Source organism: Urocitellus parryii, chromosome 9, assembly GCF_045843805.1.
Source record: "Urocitellus parryii isolate mUroPar1 chromosome 9, mUroPar1.hap1, whole genome shotgun sequence".
Lineage (NCBI taxonomy): Eukaryota > Metazoa > Chordata > Mammalia > Rodentia > Sciuridae > Urocitellus > Urocitellus parryii.
The window spans coordinates 92596864-92620230 of NC_135539.1; the positions used below are offsets into that span (position 1 = coordinate 92596864).

Here is a 23367-nt window from a genome sequence, read left to right on the forward strand (position 1 = left end):
ACTATATCAAAATTAAAAATAAAAAGGGCTGGAAATGTAGCTCACTTCTACAGCACCCCTAAGTTCAACCACTACCACAAAAAGAAAAGAAAAGAAAGGAAGAAAGAAAGAAAAGTTTTAATAATTAACAAGATAAATAAGACAGCAATACACATTTTACATTTAGTAAATGTACGTTTATATTTAGAAAATATTTTAAGATATTTTTCATGATTATTAAATCACACTCAAACTTGTAATTAGCCCTTGAACGTGTTCCAACAACAGAAATAATGATGCAGAATATCTACAGACTAAATCTAGGAACACAAAAACAGACACCAGATGGAACATTTTGGCCTTTTAGTAAGTTTTTTATACTGTTTAATATCCAAAAAGCCTTGTGTACATCATACATGTGGAACTGCAGTAGGTTCAGAGCCATATGAAATGAACATGAGAAACTTCTCAGATGCATTATAAGTAACCACTATACTGTTAAATCAACCTTAATATAGACAACCCAAAACATAATGCTAAATATTATCAGAAAATCATAAAAACATACTTTAAAGAACAAAAATATTTATATTTATCTAGCAAAAATTAATCACATTTAAATTCTTACCAAAAAATACATTAAATTACTTATAGAACAAATATGCGATTAAATATGTGCTTACCAATTGTCAAATAATTAGCAAAATCAGCTTCAAAGGTAAAGTTTTACTTTTTATTAAAATGTGATCAATATTAACACAAACATAAAAACAGAATATGAGAAAACAAGGATGGCAGATTCACAGCAGTGAGGGGAGTGTATGTGCTACATCATCCTATCCCAGGGTAGATATCAAGAATCATTCACTGCATCAAGTATAGTGACACACCCCTATAATCCCAGCTACTTAGAGGCTGAGGCAGGAGGATCACAAGTTCAAGACTAGCCTTGGCAACTTAGTGAGACTGTATCTCAAAATAAAAATAGAAAGGACTGGGGATGTAGCTCAATGGTAGAATACCTCTAGGTTTAGTTCCAGAACACACACAATAAAAGAGAAATAATCACCATATTCTTCCTCCCAGGGCCATGAATCATTTTCAAAGAGAACACTTCAGGTAACTACTACCAACAGCTCACAGAAAAAAATATTACATAAAACCTGTTTTCTATCCCTAAACTGGGATTTTAGTAACCTAAAACACTTTGCCAGAATTTTAGGTGATTATTTTAAAATCAGAAATGGTCATGCTTTCATATTACTCAAAATTCATTTAATCAGAAATGGATTTCAATGCATTTTTCACTTCAGAGACAGATTCAATATTGAAACAACATCACAAACTCATAAATACAATGGTAAACTTTAACCCTTTAGTGAGAAAGAGTGAGATATGCTGTTTTCTTTTGAAGACAGAAAGCAGACTCTTCCTACTAACAAACAGTATGCTGTACGAGTCGACAGTGAACACATTCAGGCCAAAATAAGAATACTGGTAAGTCAAAGAAGTAATTCCGTATTCAGTATGCACAATACATTTAGGGGGACTCACATAATTGGGAATTCATATAAGGCCTTAAGGATCTTGCATTTCCCATGAAGTTTCTACATTTTTTTAATAACCAACAACATAATAAGAAGTAAAGGACTAAACATAAATAAATAAATAAATAGCCTAAAGCTATAGTGTCAAAAAAAAAAAAAAAAGAAGTAGTAGTAGTAAAGGACTGATTCATGGCATTAGCAAAGAGATGAAACTTAATACTTACTTTTGCAAAGGCTTCAAAAATGTCAAAAGAAGCTGGCAGCTGAGAAGCATCCTGTATTTCTTCTCTCATGAAATGTTGAAATGTCATTGTAAGTTGCCTGAGGCCCTCTTTCTTGTCTTCAGTGAGTTTGCTAATATCTTTAACAAAAAAATAAACAGCAAAATCACAAAGTAAACAATGGATAATTTTCAGGTATTCAATGTTGGCTGCTAAACCAGATATTTCCCATCTCACCTTCCATTCTGACATCTTTTTATTTGACAACCACAAATCATAATACATATGTAATCAATTAAATTCTACCAAATTTTATCTACAATGTGAGATCAAATACCTATTAAGAACATAATAAATGCTTATACCAATGAAAAAGATTAAAAACTAAAATCACTAAGGTTTTGCATTACCAGATTTTCTACATCAACATGTATACATACACAAACCATCATAAATCTTTAATAAGTCAATGGATTTAAACAGATTTTACCATGAAAAATTTACAACTAGGTCATCACAAACTGATAAATGTTATAATCTGAAAGGCAAGAAGATCGAAAGGAGAATAAATTCTGACAAAGTTCAAATAAATGAAATTTGTTATATGGAACATTCATCACGAAAACATATTAAACAAAGAAATCTCAATTTCACTTTCAGATTGAATACACAAACACAGAGCTACTTTAACAACTATTTGAGTTGAAGAGAGATGCCATAAAAAATATGGTAAAACTGATAAAACAGATTTGGTAAAGTTATAGAATACAAAAACAATATATAAAAAAATCAGTAAAATTTTTTTATATACCAGTAACAAAACTGCTGTAAAAGGATGATAGCTACACTAAAAATAAAATAGCTAGGATGAAATTCAATCAAGGAAATGAAAGACTTCTACAGTGAAAAGTATAAGACAAAAGAAACTAAAGGGGACACAGAATAGGAAAATATTTCCCATGTTCATAAATTGAAAGAATGAATACTGCTAAAATGTCCAACTACCCAAAGTGATCTAAAGATTCAATGTAACTCCCATCAAAATAACAATGAGATTCTTCACAGAAATAGGAAAAATAATCACAAAATTCACATGGAACCATGATAAACTGAATTGCCAAAGAAATTCTGAGCAAAAAGAAAAAAGATGGAAGCACCACAATATCTGACTTCAAAAAACTACAAAACTAAAGTAACCTAGACCCAGAAACCAATGCAACAGAAATGAATCTACATATGTACAATCAACTGATTTTCACCAAAGGTGACAATGACATACATTGGAAAAAAAGCAGTCTCTTTAATGAACAGTACCTGGAAGAGTGGAAATACCATGTGCAGAAGAATGAAACTACATCCATACCTCTCACCATATACAAAAATCAACTCAAAATAGATCAGACTTAAATGTAAGACCCCAAACTATGGACCCACTCGGGAAAAGGAAAAAAAGAAAGAAACATAAAGGAAAAGCTTCAGGATATTGATCTAGGCTAAGATTTTTTGGATATGACCCCAAAAGCATAGGCAACAAAAGCAAAACTCAGCAAATAGGATCACCAACAACCTAAAAGTCTCCTGCACAAAGAAACAATGGATGCAGTAGAGAGACAACCTATAGATCAGGAGAAAACATGTGCAAAGTATTCAACTCACAAGGGATTAACGTTCACCATATTTAAGGAACTCAAAACCAACAACAACAACAAAAAAAAGTAAAATTATCTGGATTTAAAAGGGGCATAGAATCTAAATAGGCATTTCTCAAAAGAAGACATGCAAGTGACCAAAAAATACATGAAAAAAAGTTCAACATCATTACTCATCAGGAAAACACAAATCCAAAGCATACTGAGAGCCATATGCAGTGGCAAATGCCTAAGATCCCAAAGAACTGGGAGGCTGAGGCTGAAGGATCCCAAGTTTGAGGCCAGCCTCAGCAACTTAGCTTTATTTGATTTTAACAAAATAAAAATCACTAAGGATGTAGCTCAGTCATAAAGCGCCCCAGAGTTCATCCTCCACTAGCACAAAAACAAAAGAAAAAAAATATCCACAGTGAGAATGGCTATTATCAAAGAGACAAAAAAAAATAACAAATGCTGGTAAAGATGTGGAGAAAGAGGAACTCCTACATTATTGGTGGGCATGTAAAAGTACAGCCTTTTGGAAAATAGTATGAAGGCTCCTAAAAAATTAAAAATAGAAAATACCTTATGATCTAGCAATCCCACTACTGGGTATATATCCAAATAAAACCATTATATCAAAGAGCAGCACTCCATGTTCACTGCAGCATTATTCACAATAGCCAAGACATACAACTGACCTGAGTGTCCTCCAATGGATGAAGAAGATGTGGTACAATGGAATATTTTCCAGTCATTAAAAATAATGAGGGGCTGGGGTTTGGCTCAGTGATAGAATGCTTGCCTAGCATGTGTGTGGCACTGGGTTTGATTCTCAGCGCCACATATAAATAAATAATAAAGGTTCATCAACAGCTAAAAAAAAATTTTTTTAAATAATGAAATCCTATCATTTTTAGCAATGTGGATGAAACTCAAGATCATGTTAAGTGAAATAAGCCAGGCACAGAAAGAAATGTCACACATTCTCACTCATTTGTGGAAACATAAAAAAATGAATCTGAAGAAAAGAGTAGAAGAGTAGGAAGGGCAGGGGAGGAAGGATAATGAGAGGGTAGAAAATGGGTACCCAGGGGTTGGGGATGTAGCTCAGTTGGTAGAGTGCTTGCCTCACATGCAAAAGGCCCAGGGTTCAATCCCTAGCAACCCCACCACAAAAAAAAAAAAAAAAAAATTAAAAAAAATTAAAAAGTAACAAAATATAGTTAGAAGGAATTAGTACTAACCCAATGATTTCTTAAATAATAATTTATTGGCACTTAGTATCCCATAAGCATAAATGTGTACTAAATCATCTTTTATTTGTGTCCATCCAGAAATATTAAACTGTATAGCAAATTCACACTGAGCTCTGGCCAGTTTGAGATTGAAGTCTTTTACAAACTCAATGAACAGGATCTGTGCCAGTACAAAAAGCAATACAAACCTGACATGTGCTTGACACTCAGATCTGGAAAGCCTTTCATTCATTCCAAGTAGCTGGACTACTGCCATGGTAGGAACAACACTCTGTCATAAAGCCGAAGTCATCTATACCTTTGACTTTACTACCTAAAGCAACAGTGACCCCAAAAGCTCCCTGAAACCCTCATATTCATTATATCTCTCTTTCCTGTCATCAGAAAAAGAAAAGGAAAAAGAAAAAACAGAAGAGGAAACCAAGAGAGGAATGAAGGGGAAAAAGGAAAGAGAAACAGAAGGAAAATTTTGTCAACTGGACAAATGGTGACACTACCCTGAACACCCTAGACATCTTTATAGTACTTCATAAACTTCTGCAAGGCCCAAACTGCCATGAAATAAATTAAATAAACTAATGAGTCAGTTATTTATAAAAACAAAAACCTTTGTTAGGTTTGTTTCACATAATAAGGAGACAGAAAAACAAACTTGAAAATAAAGCAGTTTGGGGGCTGGGGAGGGGTGCAGGTCAGAGGTAGAGCATGTGCTCAGTATGAGTGATGCCCTGGGTTCACAATCAGTCAATCCATCAGCAAAGCACTTCACCAGCTCAGCAAACAAATGATAGACATTTTTTTCCTTTTTTTAAGATGATGATAGGCAATCACTTACTTGATTCCAGATCATAAAATGAGTAAAGTTTCTCGGATTCTGAGGGAGTTTCTTCCATCTGTGAAGGAAAGGGGGGAAACCAAAAATAATCTGAAGCACTCCAATACATGAAGGAATGGGTTTGAATACCTTTACATATTTAAATGAAAGTCTACCAAAAGGCTATTTCTTATATATATAAATTCTTTCTCTTTATCATTTTTGACAGCTGATTTACCTAATCTGGAACAACTTTAAAAGAAAATCTAACCTGTAGCTTCACCTACCAGTTTAATCGTCAAATGCAAACCTCTTTTTATATTCTCAAAGCTCTATAAATTTTAGAGTGGCAAAAAAAATCAATAAACAAAGGAAAGAACAGAGCTGGAGCCTATAGTAATTTGGGAAAGATATTCATGCAAAAGCCTAGCCAAACAAACTAGAAGGCTTCTTTAGAAGAGAATTTCACAAATTCTACTAACTGGCACTGTATGAAAAGGGGCTGAAAAAACTATTTCAATAAATCCTAGCTACACAAAAAGACAAAAGCACCCTTCAATTTTATATTAATTATCATCTAATTTATATCTCACCGGAAAAGGCAACCAAAAAGGACATATATGTCCTGTACATTAGCTCACAGCAGGAAAATGACAAAGGCAACATAACAAATATTAATTGCTAACATCTTATACCCCAAATTTAGGATCCCACACTTCTATTCCCAGGAGATCATAGGGATTTTAAAGAGGGCTCTGCACTTCTTCACTGCCACAATTCCTTGACTAATAGGAGTATCTTAAGATACTACCTGCAATAATTTACTCTGTACCTTAACATGGGTTCAATGTCAGTCTAAAATATGAATAATAAATGCAACTGCAAAAGCTTCTGGTAAAGTAAAACTCAAGTGTCTTTTACAAGTAAACACTCACAAGTTTGAAGACAACTCGACCAAGAAGTCGCACAGAGTCAGGAGGATATCTAGGTTTGCAGCTTTTAAGGCATTTGCATTCCCGCTTGTGGTCCTGCCAAGCTTTTTTCTGTGAAGGTAAGAATGGAGAGCACATCAGAAACATACAATTTAACTTTCATTTACACTGATTTTGAATGTTGAGAATCACCAACATTAATTTAATTTCAACAGCCAAAATGCAATTGCAAAATAGAAAATAAAAGCAATATTCAAACACTGCCAAGGATTCAGGATTTAGTCTTTGCCAAGTATGACATTACCAAGCATGGGCATTGCTTGGAATGAACCACAAAGTGCCAAAGTGCCTCAACCTTATCTCTGTCCTTTAATTTGCCCTCTGGTCATTACCTATGTGGCAGACTCCAGAGAAAGAACCATTGTGGCTTACTTAATAATATATAAGATAGTCATTTAGCTGACTAAAAGGGATTCAATAATAGGCAGTCATTTTGAATACAAAAGAAAATATCACTCCACTTTAAAAAATAAAACACATGGTTTAGGAAGATCAAAATAGGTTAGAACTTCTAGGAACCTAAGTTTTGAAAACATTGTTTACAAGAGGTTTATCACTTCTTTGTCATCTCTAATCATGGCTGCCTTGCTTCCACTATGGCAATCCTCTTAACCTGCTCTTTAATCTTTCTTTTCAGAATTTATATTTCACTCACTTCAAACAAGACTAAGCTGCATCAATATAAACAAAAGCAAGAAGTTAAGTTTATAAAAACATAAGCAAAATGCTAAAATTATTGGTGAGGAGAAAAATCTTCTAGAATTTACTTAGCACTCTAAAATGTACTAGCTGCTTGGCTAAGCATACAAAAAGACATGTCATTTGATTTTCACAGTAATCCAAACAGAAGATATTATCTTTATATTTAAGATGAAGAAGGTATGGCTCAAGAACCAGGACCTAACTACCAAATAAGCTAAACAGAAAAGGGAAGAGTGAAACTCCCTAGTACACTAAACATGAGAGTTAAGTAATCACCACTACGTTATTTGAGTTGCCTTACATGCAAGGCAAAAGAGAAAGCATAATGGATTATATCATTCTCATCGGACAGAAAAGAAAAACACATTGCTTTACAAAGCATTAAACACAGGAGAAATGCACTCCAAGAATCAGAATCAACATACTGAAGAATGTCTTTCACAATACTCTAGAATAAGATTTTACACCTATAATGGCCTTTTAAGTCACTTAAAGACTTAATATCAAAATATAACTCTGTGAAAGAAAATGTTTGTTGTTCATGGGGCTACTAATTAGTAATTATTAGGATTAGTAATAAAAAATTACCAACATGTCAAAATATATGGCTTCATTGTGGTTTTTTTAAATACTTTTCATTAGTTGTAGTTAGCCACAATATCTTTAATTTATTTTTTTATTTTTATGTGGTGCTGAGGATGCAACCCAGTGCCTCACATGTGCTAGGTGAGCGCTCTACTGCTGAGCCACAACCCCAGCCCAGTTTCATTCTGTTTTAAACACACAAAAATCATGCAGACTCTACTTAGCAAAATGAGTTTAACTTATTAAAAGTCCTAAAAAATTATTCATTAAAGCAATCTGTATAAATTGTTTAACTCAGGTTCTCATGATTGCCATTGCCATTTTTTGGAAAGTTAGGTTATTATATACCAACTCATATATACCTATGTACTTACTTTCCTTCATCTGGTCTTTGAGAATAGGTTAAACAAATTCATGGTTCTTTACACTGACAAGAAACAGACTGAAGAGAGAACCATAACTTTTCTAGAAGAGATTTCATTTGGTTATGAAAGTTGTAAGACCTGAAAGAACCTCTTAATGGACAAACTGTGTGGGCAGGAAAAAAACACAAAGTACCAACAAATCACTGAGAAGGCACCTTCAGATTTATTCAAATGCCTGAGTACACATCCAGCTGAACAATAATCACCCTCAACAAAATAAAGCACAGGTAATTTGAGACAAAAAATAATAATAATTAAGAACAGATTTTAATCAACCCCAGTCCCAAATATAGTAGAAACTGATAACTCCTTTTTTAAAACCTCCACCTTAGGGTATCCAAGATGGTAGAATATAGAAGATACCATTTCTAGCTGCTCTGAGGAATGAAACCAAGAAAGCAGTCAGGCGGTGTCTCCACAAGGTATCACCTAAGCAGAATACAACATCTCAGAGTGTGCAACAGGACCCCTCTACAGCCGATTTTCACAGAAACCATCAGAGCTGTGACCACCTGCAAAGAAATCAGAGTCTCTGTGTTCCAGTAAGACTCTGCACTCCAGACCCAAAGCCCAAAGTTCTTGCGCGCACACAGCTCTCAAGCGGCATAGCAAGAAGTGTGGCAGAATCACCTAATCAGCTGTGATCCACTCCCACGCAGACCACATGGCTGCAATCTAGCCCCAGCACATGGCCAGCCCAGCTCCCCCCACCTCACCAGACACCCCAGTGCTGGAAGCATACCAACTCCATCTTGGAAAACCTTTTTCCCAATTTTTTGGTGGACGTGGCTATCAGTGAGGATCTCCATTTGAACAGGTACCTGGTTTCCAACTTCATAATAATCTGCCCCGCACCAGCTGCAATAACTTGGCACAGTGACTACCCAGCACAAAAACTACTCTCAGTTGAATGGGAGCGCAGTGCAAGCCTGAGGATGACAGATCCAGCAATTGGGACCTGATAAGCAAGAGAGGAAAGGGGTCTAAAACCTGGAGCAAAACAGAGAGATCAGGATAGGGGAAGCTCCAGACAAGAGAGGGAGACAATACTGGGGCTCAAGTCTTCTCACGCTGGTTACATACACCACCCTGAAGACAGACTCCAGCTTAAAACAGACAACTCCACCTACTGGAAGAGATGAGAAGCAAGAAGGAAATGGAAGTCTAAGAGTATTTTTTTTTCATCTTATCCTTCTCCTTTCTCCTCTACCCTTCTATCCTCTGGCCCTCACAACCCCAACATATGTGAAACCGAGAACTTTACGTGAAATAGATATTTGAGAACTGAGTCACCTGAATAATATCATATAGAGGAATTGCATAAGCCCCTCTTTTTCTTTTTTTCTTCTTTCTCTTTTTTCTCTTTCTTTCCTTCTTTCCTTCTCCTTTCTTCTTCTTTCACCCTCCAAATTTTACTATTTTAACATCCTGTAATTTTCTAAATACATATGTGTGTTTGTTTTTTTTGTTTAACTCTACTGTCCTCCAACGTACTTGTCTACCCCAAATTACCTCCTGTCTATTCCCCTGCTATGCACACTCTTCATTAGAATTCTCCTTCAAATTTCCTAAGTTATGTTAAGCCCATACCCTTACATCTTTCCCTCTTAGCATATCATCCTATGCCCGATCCCCAGTTCACTGTCCGCCACCAAAACTGTACACCTTTTATGAAACTACTAATTATATTTTAAATAATAATTGAATCCAACATTTCTGGACATTGAGATTAACTATAAATTTCTTAATAACAATAATTTGTTCATAGGTGATGTACTGTTGATATTGGGTTCTATTAATATTGTCCTTCACCACAAAGGAGGGATCTTGGAACCATACAAGAGCACTACAAATCTGTAGGGTAAAAACAATAACACACCAGTCCCACAGAGCTGGAAAGAAAGAAATGTGAGCAACATGAAAATACAAGGGAATAAAGTACCACAAACAAATCAAGACAACACATCATTAGAAATATTGACAGCTACAGAAGAAAAAAACGACAGAGAAAGATTTCAGGATATACATGATTAAAATGTTTTGGGATCTCAAAGAAGACATAAGAGAACAAATACAAGCAGTGAAAGATCACTTCGACAATGAGCTACATAAACAAATCTAAGAAGCAAAAGGTCACCTCAACAGGGAGAAAAAAAAATCCTTGAAATGAATGAAAAAATAAACCAAATTAGAAACTCAAATGAGAGCATCACCAACAGAGTAGACCACTTAGAAGACAGGACATCAGACAACGAAGATAAAATATAACATCTTGAAAAGAACATAGACAGCACAGCGAAACTACAAGCAGAACATTCAGGAAATATGGGATAGCATAAAAAGACCAAATTTGGCTATCTTGCCACCTGAGGGAGGCTCTTAGGGTGGGGCCCCTATCTGTGTGGTGGAGGGCTGCTGGAACCGGTTTTGGAGTTTCACAGATAATGGAAGATGGCCTCAAACAGAGTGCATCACACCCCGTGTACCAGGTCACTGCGCAGGTGAATAACAAGTTAGAATGCCAAAAAGCTATCTTGTTAGGAATTTACAGCAAAATTGGGGTGCACCGAAACCTAGAGGAAGGATTTCCATCACCAAGAACCAGTTATTGAGTATCAAACGTGAGCCGACTGTGCGAGCGGAGATCCAGGCTGACTGATCCGCCATCTGCCACGCAGCCCGCCCCACGGCTACAGACGGCGGGGCACCACCGAGAAGCGACAAGCAAGCAAAGAGAAACGGTGCCACGGATTCTGTGGAGTCCTGCCAGCTGTGCCCTCACTGAGCTCCAGCCTGAGTTTGGGGTTTGAGATGGGGAAGGAAGTGGTCCAGTTCGATGCCCCACAACGGAAAGTCCACCAAGGAAGCCAGCGGCCACCATCTTGGAGAGCTGACGTCACCACCGCCACTTTCCGACAGATTGCAACAATAAAACAGGTGTGTGTTACTCAGCCCATCTCCCATACAGCGGGGAATTTGCATAAATTCTCTCCCAGGCTTTCTGCGGGAGGGATTATCAGAATGAGCCTGCATAGAGACACGGGGAAATGTAGAGGCACCTGACCTTCAACTCCCCCTCCCATCAGCGGCGAAAACGAAACCTGTCTCGCCAGCTCAGGGGGAGGAGCAAGCGGAAAAAAATCAAAATAATAGGGTGCCGGATTTCAATAGCCACCCTCCACAACCAGCAAACTGCAGTCCCAGAGTACAGTTTGAACTGCCAAGAGGCATCACACAGGGGAAGGCCGGGCTAGCAAGAGAAGCCAGGGGACGAGAGGCCAGGCCCTCTGGACTGGGTGGCTAGAGACCACCCACCCGCTGGCAAGCGATCACCCGCCCGCTGCCCGAGTGACTGGGCGGCTGGAGACCGCCCGCCCGAATGCGACCGCCTGCAGCCCCCGTGACTGGTAGGCTGGAGACGGCCCGCCCACCTGCGACCGCGCAGCTAGACCCCGAGGTGCAGCCCAGCAGGTACAGCGCAGAGACTTTAGGAATAGGTCTATAGCCAGGCCTTCATGAAGTAGCCAACCGGGAGCTGAAACCAACCAGAGACAGACCAGTCCCACCCTTCCCTTCAGACACCCCGGCAAGGAGCCCGGGGCCCGCCATAGCTGAGAGGTGACGTCACCGGAGTTCGGCCGATGGAATTCCTTCCCAGCGGAATCAACTTTAGCAGGCATAGTCTACCACCACAAAGGAGAGACAACAGAGATATACAAAACCAAAACAAACTTATAGGAGAGGGCAGAAACATAGCAATCAAACAGAGCTAGAAAGTAACGTGAACAACATGAAAAAACAAGGGAAAAAAGGATTACAAACAATGCAGGACAACTTAAATCTACAGTAGGACCTAGAAGCATTAGAAACAGGGATAGGGAAAGAACTCAAGGCATACCTAACTCAGATGGAACGGAATACTAGAGAATACATGAGACAGCAAATCCAAGCAATGAAAGTATATTTTGAAAACGAATTAAAAAAAACAAATTCAAATGGCAAACAACGAGCTTTACTAGGAGATAGAGATTTTTTAAAAAAATCAAACAGTAATCCTAGAAATGCAGGAAACTATAAACCAAACTAAAAACTCAACCGAGAATATTACAAATAGACTAGATCAAGTAGAAGTCAGAACATCAGATAATGAAGACAAAGTTTATCAACGTAAAAAGAATATAGTCAACACAGAAAGGATGCTTAAATCTCACGAGCAATCTACTCAAGAGATATGGGATGTCATAAAAAAAACAAACGTGAGAGTCATCGGGATAGAAGAAGATACAGAGGTTCAAACCAAAAAAATGGACAACCTATTAAATGAAATAATTCTAGAAAACTTCCCAGAGATGAAAGATGGAATGGATTGCCAAATCCTGGAAGCCTACAGGACCCCAAACATTCAAAACCATAATAGAACAACTCCAAGACATATAATTATGAAGATAGACAACATACAGAACAAGGAGAGAATATTAAAAGCTACGAGAGAAAGGAGGCAGATTACATTCAGGGGTTAACCAATTAGGTTAATGACTGATTTTTCATCACAGACTTTGAAAGCGGAAAGATCCTGGAACAATGTATTTCAAACGCTGAAAAATACTGGATTCCAACCAAGAATACTGTATCCAGCAAAACTGAGCTTCAGATTTGACAATGAAATTAAAATATTTCACGATAAACAAAAGCTAAAAGAATTTGCAGCCAGAAAACCAGCACTGCAAAGCATTTTGAGCAAAATACTACAAGAAGAGGAATTGAAAAACAGCGCCCAAAACTAACAGTGGGAGGTATTTCAGTAAAGGGGGAGAAAAATAACCAAAAAGTAAAAACTAGCCAAACTAAAATAAATAAATAAATAAACATAACTGTAAGTACAAACCATATTTCAATTGTAACCTTAAATGTTAATGGCCTAAATTCACCAATCAAGAGACATAGGCTAGTAATCTGGATGAAAAAAACAAATCCAACAATATGCTGCCTTCAGGAGACTCATATGATAGGAAAAGACATACACAGGCTGAAGGTGAAAGGTTGGGAAAAATCATACCACTCACATGGCCCTCAGAAGCAAGCAGGAGTGGCCATACTCATATAAAATCAACTTCAAACCTAAGTTAATCAAAAGGGATGAAGAAGGACATTATATACTATTAAAAGGAACCATCCACCAACAAGACATAACAATTATCAATTTGTATGCACCAAACAATGGTGCTGCAACATTCATAAAACAAACTCTCAAGTTCAAGAGTGAAATAGACCACAACACAATAATTATGAGTGACTTCAACACACCGCTCTCACCATTGAACAGATCCGCTAGACAAAAGCTGAACAAAGAAACTATAGAACTCAATAACACAATCAATAACCTACACTTAACTGACATATATAGAATATATCAACCATCATCAAGTGGATACACGTTCTTCTCAGCAGCACATGGATCCTACTCAAAGATAGACCATATATTATGCCATAGGGCAACTCTTAGTAAATATAAAGGTGTGGAGATAATACCATGCACCATATCTGATCATAATGGAATGAAACTGGAAATCAATGATAAAAGAAGGAAGGAAAAATCCTGCATCACCTGGAAACTGAACAATATGTTACTGAATGATCAATGCGTTACAGAAGACATAAAGGAGGAAATAAAAAAATTCTTAGAGATAAATGACAATACAGACACAACATACCGGAATCTATGAGACACAATGAAAGCAGTTTTAAGAGGGAAATTCATTTCCTGGAGTTCTTTCCTCAAAAAAAGAAAAAACCAACAAATAAATGAACTCACACTACGCCTCAAAAAACTAGAAAAGGAAGAGCAAAACAACAGCAAATGTAGTAGAAGACAAGAAATAATTAAAATCAGAGCAGAAATCAACAAAATTGAAACAAAAACAACCATTGAAAAAATTGATAAAACTAAAAGTTGGTTCTTTGAAAAAATAAATAAGATCGACAGGCCCTTAGCCATGCTAACGAAGAGAAGAAGAGAGAGAACTCAAATTACTAAAATACGGGATGAAAAAGGCAATATCACAACAGACACTACAGAAATACAGATGATAATTAGAAAGTATTTTGAAACGCTACATTTCAATAAAATAGAATATAGTGAAGATATCGATAAATTTCTTAAGTCATACGATATGCCTAGATTGAGTCAGGAAGACACACACAATTTAAACAGACCAATAACAAAGAAAGAAATAGAAAGCCATCAAAAGACTACCAACCAAGAAAAGCCCTGGATCGGATGGGTATACAGACAGCGGAGTTTTACAAAACCTTCAAAGAAGAATTACTACCAATACTATTCAAGCTATTTCAAGAAATAGAAAAAGAAGGAGCTCTTCCAAATTCATTCTATGAGGCCAATATCACCCTGATCCCAAAACCAGACAAAGACACTTCAAAGAAAGAAAACTACAGACCAATATCTCTAATGAACTTGGATGCAAAAATTCTCAATAAAATCCTGGTGAATCAAATACAAAAGCATATCAAACAAATTGTGCACCATGATCAAGTAGGATTCATCCCTGGGATGCAAGGCTGGTTCAGTGTATGGAAATCAATAAATGCTATTCACCACATCAATAGACTTAAACATAAGAACCATATGATCATCTCGATAGATGCAGTAAAAGAATTTGACAAAGTACAGCATCCCTTTATGTTCAAAACACTAGAAAAACTAGGGATAACAGGAACTTACCTCAACATTGTAAAATCTATATATGCTAAACCTAAGGCTAGCATCATCCTAAATGGAGACAAATTGAAGGCATTCCCTCTAAAATCTGGAACAAGACAGGGATGCCCTCTCTCACCACTTCTATTCAATTTAGTTCTTGAAATACTAGCCAGAGCAATTAGTCAGACAAAAGAAATTAAAGGCATAAAAATAGGAAAAGAAGAACTCAAATTATCACTATTTGTGGATAATATGATAATATATCTAACAGACCCAAAAGGGTCTACAAAGAAACTGCTAGAGTTAATAAATGAATTCAGCAAAGTGGCAGGATATAAAATCAACACACAAAATCATTCCTCTATATCAGCAACAAAACTTCTGAAATGGAAATGAGGAAAACCACTCCATTCACAATATCCTCAAAGAAAATAAGATACTTGGGAATCAACCTAACAAAAGAAGTGAAAGATTTATACAATGAAAACTACAGAACCCTAAAGAGAGAGATAGAAGATCTTAGAAGATGGAAAAATGTACCCTGTTCATGGATAGGCAGAACTAACATCATCAAAATGGCAATATTACCCAAAGTTCTCTACAGGTTTAATGCGATGCCAATCAAAGTCCCAATGGCATTTCTTGAAGAAATAGATAAAGCAATCATGAAATTCATATGAAAAAACAAAAGACCCAGAATAGCAAAAGCAATTCTAAGCAGGAAGTGTGAATCTGGAGGTATAGCGATACCAGATTTCAAACTATATTACAGAGCAATAGTAACAAAAACAGCATGGTACTGGTACCAAAACAGGCAGGTGGACCAATGGTACAGAATAGAGGACACAGAGACTAATCCACAAAATTACAACTTTCTTATATTTGATAAAGGGGCTAAAAGCATGCAATGGAGGAAGGATAGCATCTTCAACAAATGGTGTTGGGAAAACTGGAAATCCATATGCAACAAAATGAAGCTGAACCCCTTTCTCTCGCCGTGCACAAAAGTTAACTCAAAATGGATCAAAGAGCTTGATATCAAATCAGAGAGTCTGCGCCTGATAGAAGAAAAAGTTGGCTCCGATCTACATATTGTGGGGTCGGGCTCCAAATTCCTTAATAGGACGCCCATAGCCCAAGAGTTAATAACAAGAATAAACAAATGGAACTTACTTAAACTAAAAAGTTTTTTCTCAGCAAGAGAAACAATAAGAGAGGTAAATAGAGAGCCTACATCCTGGGAACAAATTTTTACCCCTTACACTTCAGATAGAGCCCTAATATCCAGAATATACAAAGAACTCAAAAAATTAAACAATAAGATAACAAATAACCCAATCAACAAATGGGCCAAGGACCTGAACAGACACTTCTCAGAGGAGGACATACAATCAATCAACAAGTACATGAAAAAAATGCTCACCATCTCTAGCAGTCAGAGAAATGCAAATCAAAATCACACTAAGATACCATCTTACTCCAGTAAGATTGGCAGCCATTATGAAGTCAAACAACAATAAGTGCTGGCGAGGATGTGGGGAAAAGGGTACACTTGTACATTGCTGGTGGGACTGCAAATTGGTGAGGCCAATTTGGAAAGCAGTATGGAGATTCCTGGGAAAGCTGGGAATGGATCCACCATTTGACCCAGCTATCCGCCCTTCTCAGACTATTCCCTGAGGATCTTAAAACAGCGTACTATAGGGATACTGCCACATCAATGATCATAGCAGCACAATTCACAATAGCTAGACTGTGGAACCAACCTAGATGCCCTTCAATAGATGAATGGATAAAAAAAAGTGGCAATTATACACAATGGAGTATTACGCAGCACTAAAAAATGACAAAATCATGGAATTTGCAGGGAAATGGATGGCATTAGAGCAGATTATGCTAAGTGAAGCTAGCCAATCCTTAAAAAACAAATGCCAAATGTCTTCTTTAATATAAAGAGAGCAACTAAGAACAGAACAGGGAGGAAGAGCATGAGGAAAAGATTAACATTAAATAGAGAGAAGTGGGGGGAGAGAAAGGGAGAGAGAAGGGAAATCGTATGGAAATGGTAGGAAACCCTCAATGTTACACAAAATTACGTATAAGAGGTTGTGAGGGGAAAGCGGGGGGAAAACAAGGGAGAGAATTAAACAACAGCAGATTAGGTAGAGAGGGAAGATGGGAGGGTAGGGGAGGAGGGATAGTAGGGGATAGGAAAGGTAGCAGAATACAACAGTCACTAATATGCCATTATGTAAAAATGTGAATGTGTAACTGATGTGATTCTGCAATTTGTATTTGGGGTAAAAATGGGAGTTCATAACCCACTTGAGTCAAATATATGAAAGATGATATGTCATGAGCTTTGTAATGTTTTGAACAACCAATAAAAAAATAAAATAAAATTTAAATTTAAAAAAAGACCAAATTTAAGAGTTATTGGGTAGAGGAAGGCATAGAGGACCAAACCAAAGGAATGAGCAATCTATTCAATGAAATAGTATCAGAACTTTCCAGATATGAAGAATGCAATGGGAATCCAAATCCAAGAAGCCTACAGGACGCCAAAAGTGCAAAATCACAACAGATCCACACCAAGACACATTATAATGAACATGCCCAACATACAGAATAAGGAGAGAATTTTAAAAGCCACAAGAGAAAGGAATCAGATAACATATAGGGTAAGCCAATTAGGATAACAGCAGATTTTCAACACAGACCCTGAAAGTCAGAAGATCTGGAACAACATATGTTAAACTTTGAAAGATAATGGGTGCAAACCAAGAATCTTGTATCAAGCAAAATTAAACTTCAGATTTGAAGATGAAACAAAAATCTTCCACAATAAACAAATTAAAAGAATCTGTAGCTATAAAACCGGCACTGAAAAACATCCTTGGCAAAATATTTCATGAAGAAGAAATGAAAAACAACAATGAAAACCAACAGAGGGAGGTAGTACACTAAAGGAAAAACTAATCAAAGAGGAAAACCAAGTCAAGTTAAATAACAAAAATAAACAAATATGGTTGTAAATACAAACCATGTCTCAATAGTAACCCTAAATGTTAATGGCTTAATCTCACCAATCAAAAGACATAGGCTAGCAGATTGGATTAAGGAAAAAATCTAACAATATGATGCCTACAGGAAACTCATCTGATAGGAAAAGACATACACAGACTGAAGGTGAAAGGTTGGGAAAAATCATACCTCTCAAATGGACTACGGAAGCAAGCAGGGGTTTCCATACTCATATCAAATAAAGTAGACTTCAAGCCAAAGCTAATCAAAAGGGATAAAGATGGACATTACATACTGCTCAAGGGAACCACACACCAACAAGACATAACAATCATAAATATATATGCCCCAAAGGTCCAGCTATGTTTATCAAACAAACCCTTCTCAAGTTCAAGAGTCAAATTGACCTCAACACAATAATCGTGGGTGACTTTAACACACCTCTCTCACCACTGGATAGTTCTCCCAAACAAAAGTTGAATAAAGAAACTATAGAGCTCTGGGCTGGGGATGTGGCTCAAGCAGTAGCGCGCTCGCCTGGCATGCGTGCGGCCCGGGTTCGATCCTCAGCACCACATACCAACAAAGATGTTGTGCCGGCCGAGAACTAAAAAATAAATATTAAAAATTCTCTCTCTCTCCCCTCTCTCACTCTCTCTTTAAAAAAAAAAGAAACTATAGAGCTCAAAAACACAATTAATAACTTAGACTTAACAAACATATATAGAATATTTCAACCAGCATCAAGTAGATAGACTTTCTTCTCAGCAGCACATGGATGCTTCTGGAAAATAGACCATATACTATGCCACAAAGCAACTCTTAGCAAATACAATAAAGTGGAGATACTACCATGCATTTTATCAGATCATAATGGAATGAAATTAGAAATTAACTGCTGAGAGCCACAGCCGAGTCTGTATGGCCCCTGACATTTTGCCAACAGTATTGATTGACAGGCAAGGCGTTAATATCCGCCTCTGCCACTACTTTTGAGTTCTCGCGCTATTTTTAGTTCTCACAGGATTCCCCGGGAGTTCCCATTGGTTGGCGAAGTGCAGGAGGAGGGATTTCCCGGGGAGATATTTCCGGCGGGTAGTTCCTGCAGGAGCCTCGTGGCTTTCGGGAGGATTCCCCAGGAGCGTGTGTGAGGTTTTTTTCTTGCAGTAAAAAAATAAAGTCTGTTCTTGCTTCAGTGGCTCGTGATTTGTGCCCAGCCAGACTGCGGCAATTAACAACAAAATAAAAAATAAATATTTCTTCATCACCTGGAGACTGAACAATATGCTATTGAATGAACAATGGGTTACAGAAGACATCAAGGAGGAGATTAAAAAATTCTTAGAGGTAAATGAGAACACAGACATATCGAAATCTCTGGGACACTATGAAAGCAGTACTAAGAGGAAAATTCATTGCATGGAACTCATTCCTTAAAAGAAGAAAAAGTCAACAAATAAATGACCTCACGTACATCTCAAAGCCTTAGAAAAAGAAGAACAAATCCGCAGCAAAAGCAGTAGAAGGCAGGAAAAAATTAAAATTAGAGTGGAAATCAATGAAATTGAAACAAGAAACAAATTTTAAAAATTGACAAAACTAAAAGTTGGTTCTTTGAAAAAAATAAATAAAATTGAGAGACCATTATCCATGCTAATGAAGAGAAAAAGAGGGAGAATTCAAATTACCAGCATACATGATGAAAAGGGTAATATCACAACAGACACTACAGAAATACAGAGGATAATTAGAAATTATCAAAAGACTACCAACCAAGAAAAGCCCAGGACCGGATGGATACACAGCCGAGTTCTACAAGACCTTTAAAGAAGAACTAATACCAATACTCTTCAATTTATTTCAGGAAATAGAAAAAGAGTGAGCACCTCCAAATCCATTCTATGATTCCAAAACAAGATAAAGACACTTCAAAGAAAGAAAACTTCAGACCAATATCTCTAATGAACATAGATGCAAAAATTCTCAATAAAATTCTGGCAAATCGAATACAAAAATATGTCAAAAAGATTGTGCACCATAATCAAGTGGAATCCATCCCAGGGATGCAAGTTTGGTTCACCATATGGAAATCAATAAATGTAATTCATCACATCAATAGACTTAAAGATAAGAATCATATGATCATCTTGATAGACACAGAAAAAGCATTTGACAAAATACAGCACCCCTTTATGTTCAAAACACTAGAAAAACTAGGGATAACAGGAACATATCCCAATATCATAAAGGCTATCTATGCTAAGCCTCAGGCCAATATCATTCTAAATGAAGAAAAACTGAAGGCATTCCCTCTAAAATCTGGAACAAGACAGGGATGCCCTCTTTCACCACTTCTATTCAACATAGTTCTTGAAACACTGGCCAGAGCAATTAGACAAAAGAAATTAAAGGGATATATATATATATATATATATATATATATATATATATAAACTTAAATTAGCTCTATTGGCTGATGATATGATTCTATACCTAAAAGACCCAAAAAACTCCACCAGAAATCTTTTAGAATTAGTAAGTGAATTCAGCAAAGTAGCAGGATATAAAATCAACAACCATAAATCAAAGGCATTTCTGTATATCAGTGACAAATCCTCTGAGAAGCAAATGAGGAAAACTATCCCATTAACAATATCCTAAAAAATTAAAATAAAATAAGATACCTGGGAATCAACTTAACAAAAGAGGTGAAAGATCTATACAATGAAAACTATAGAAGCGTAAAGAAAGAAATCAAATAATACCTTACAAGATGAAAGAATCTACCTCGCACTTGGATAGACAGAATTAATATTATCAAAAGGACCATATTTCCAAAAGCCCTAATCAGATTTAATACAATTCTGATCAAAATCCCTATGACATTCCTCATAGAAATAGAAAAGGCAGTCATGAAATTCATCTGGAGAAATAAGAGACCCAGAATAGCTAAAGTAATCCTTAGCAGGAAGAGTGAAGCAGGTGGCACCATTATACTAGACTTTGAACTATACTGCAGAGCAACAGTAACAAAAACAGCATGGTATTGACACAAAAACAGACTGGTAGACCAATGGTACAGAGTAGAGGAGACTAACCCACAAAATTACAATTATATTAGACAAAGGCACCAAAGACATGCATTGCAGAAAAGATAGCCTCTTCAACAAATGGTGCTGAGAAAACTGGAAATCCATATTCAAAAAAATGAAATTAAACCCCTATCTCTCACCATGTACAAAACTCAACTCAAAATGTATATGGTTTTCCTTAATGAGTATAATTTACATGTGAACAGGTGTTCCATGAATATCCTATGATTTATTATAAAACCAGTACCAGTTAGGAGATAAAATTTACTATATATTATCATTGATTATTAGAAATTAAGGCCATCCCAAAGAAGACATGAAAGAAAAATCCCTAAAAACTCTTTTTATAGACCAATCTTATAGGCTATTGATTGATTATAAAAGGAAAGATCTAATGTTACAATAGAAAGGAAAAAAATCAATTTATTTATTTTTTCCTATACAAAATAACAGTTTTGACTATTATTGTAGTATTTTCCTCTTCTCTTTAGATACTAAGTAACTATATACTACTACTTAATAACCGATTTAAATGCTATTGAACACTGTATTTTGGTTGAGGTAGACATTCATTTCAGGACAACTCATTGTCATGTGGAATAAAGTGTTGGGAGAGATCATCATATATTGACACAATCTGGATAAAATACATCTGAGTCATGACCAAAGTTTATCTGGTATTTACTCTATAAGAGGATTGGATTCAAAGATTTCAAAGGCAGCTTTTCATTGATTAAAATCCTATGATTCTGTGATATCCATTCCAAACAAATGGTATAAACAAATGATATTTTGATTAACATGATAATATTCTTGAGACCTGCCCAAGTTAGGCTTCATAGTAGAAGTACAGAATAGTATTTTCCTCAGATTTTAGGTCATTAGGAAGGTAGAACCAGTTTTAAAATATGTAGAAAAGAAAATTATTTTGAGTCAGCTCACATAATCATCAATAAACTGAACATCTTTTGAAATACAGACATGATAATTTTTTATTACATGTTCATGATTCACTCTACTCACCATCATCTACAAGAGTTTTTCCTATGGTCAAAACGTAGGATAGTGAAGTTGCCATGCAACTTGCAGACAAAAAGAAACCTGAAAATCTTCTATTCATTTACAGACTACTGAGAGCAAACAAATCATACCTCTCTTTTATGTTTCATAAGTAGTCCAATATTGAATTACAGGTTGTCAGATGCATGAAGATCTGAAAAGCTGGAATCTGGAAAAAGAACACTGGAAGGCTAAGCAGGTTGTCTAACAGCTATAACTGATTGACAGGTATTGATTAAAATCTTGCATAAAATCTCCTTAGAGCACACTAGAGATTCAGTGATAGACATTAGACCTATCACTTAAAAGCTTACTGCACACTGTATCATATATAGAACAAGAGTGCCTTCCCACTGGCTTTATTCAAATTAGACATGGAGTTGAATATAAAGGAAAGAGACACAGGAATGATCATAGAACACGAAGATTAAAAAAAAAAACAAGAACTGATTATGACTTTTTAGAAAAGAGAAAATACAGTCCATTGGCTAATTGAGGAACCACAGAATATGAGGCAATAATAACATGAGTTCCTTTAAAGAAGTCAATCATCATCCAGTTGGGGTTCAGCAAATTGCAGCCTACAAATCAAATACATCCTGCCAACTCTTTGTAAAATTGTATTGCACTATAACCACACTCATTCGTTACATTCATTCTTTTCATGCTACAGTAGAGTTAAACAGTTATGACAGAAATCCTATGGCCCACAAGCCCAAAATATTTCTCATACTGCCCTTTAAAGAAAGTTCGCCACTCTGATCTACTAAGAAATCATATAAACATGGCTTGACTTAATTGATATATTTTAGCAGGAGGGCAAAATAAGTTATTTATTCTATAGACTTTAGAACTTATTTGAAAGTGACCTGTTAATCAAACTATCAACACCAGGTTCTAGTTGAACGTGGCAGAAGTGGCACATGCATTTCACTTACCCCACTAAAGTAATTATCAAGATTTTAACTCCCAAAGTGAACCACAAGGGCCACCAAGGGATGAAGTTGGGTTAATCTCATCTATAAATCCAAATGTGGGGTAAGAGGGCAGGTGGTAAGAGAAGCAGAGGAACCCATCAAGAAGAGTAGCCACCATCAGAGCCATTTCTGACCTAACCTAACAGGGAGGATCCCAGCAAGGATCTAGAATCAAACATATTATGTCAGAGAATCGCACTGAAAAGTAGCTGAAAAACAGACAATTGCCAGACATGGTGGCTCACGCCTGTAATCCCAGCAGCTCTGAAGGTTGAGACATGAGGATCACAAATTCAAAGCCGGCCTCAGCAAAAGGAAGGCACTAAGTAATTCAGTGAAACCCTG

General features: G+C 36.5%; 1 protein-coding gene and 1 non-coding gene across 2 annotated transcripts in view; one reads left to right on the top strand and one right to left on the bottom strand.

Moving 5' to 3' along the window:
• Smyd3 (SET and MYND domain containing 3) overlaps nt 1–23367 on the bottom strand; it is a 711836-nt gene that overhangs the window by 510416 nt on the left and 178053 nt on the right. The window contains exons 3-5 of the mRNA XM_026390740.2: nt 6384–6491; nt 5470–5527; nt 1751–1887 (exon numbers count right to left, since the gene is read on the bottom strand). Coding sequence (XP_026246525.1) covers nt 1751–1887; nt 5470–5527; nt 6384–6491 — 303 coding nt within the window. The remainder of the gene's footprint in view (nt 1–1750; nt 1888–5469; nt 5528–6383; nt 6492–23367) is intronic.
• Trnav-cac (transfer RNA valine (anticodon CAC)) lies at nt 4475–4547 on the top strand. Its single transcript has one exon. It is a non-coding gene; the product is annotated as a tRNA-Val (tRNA).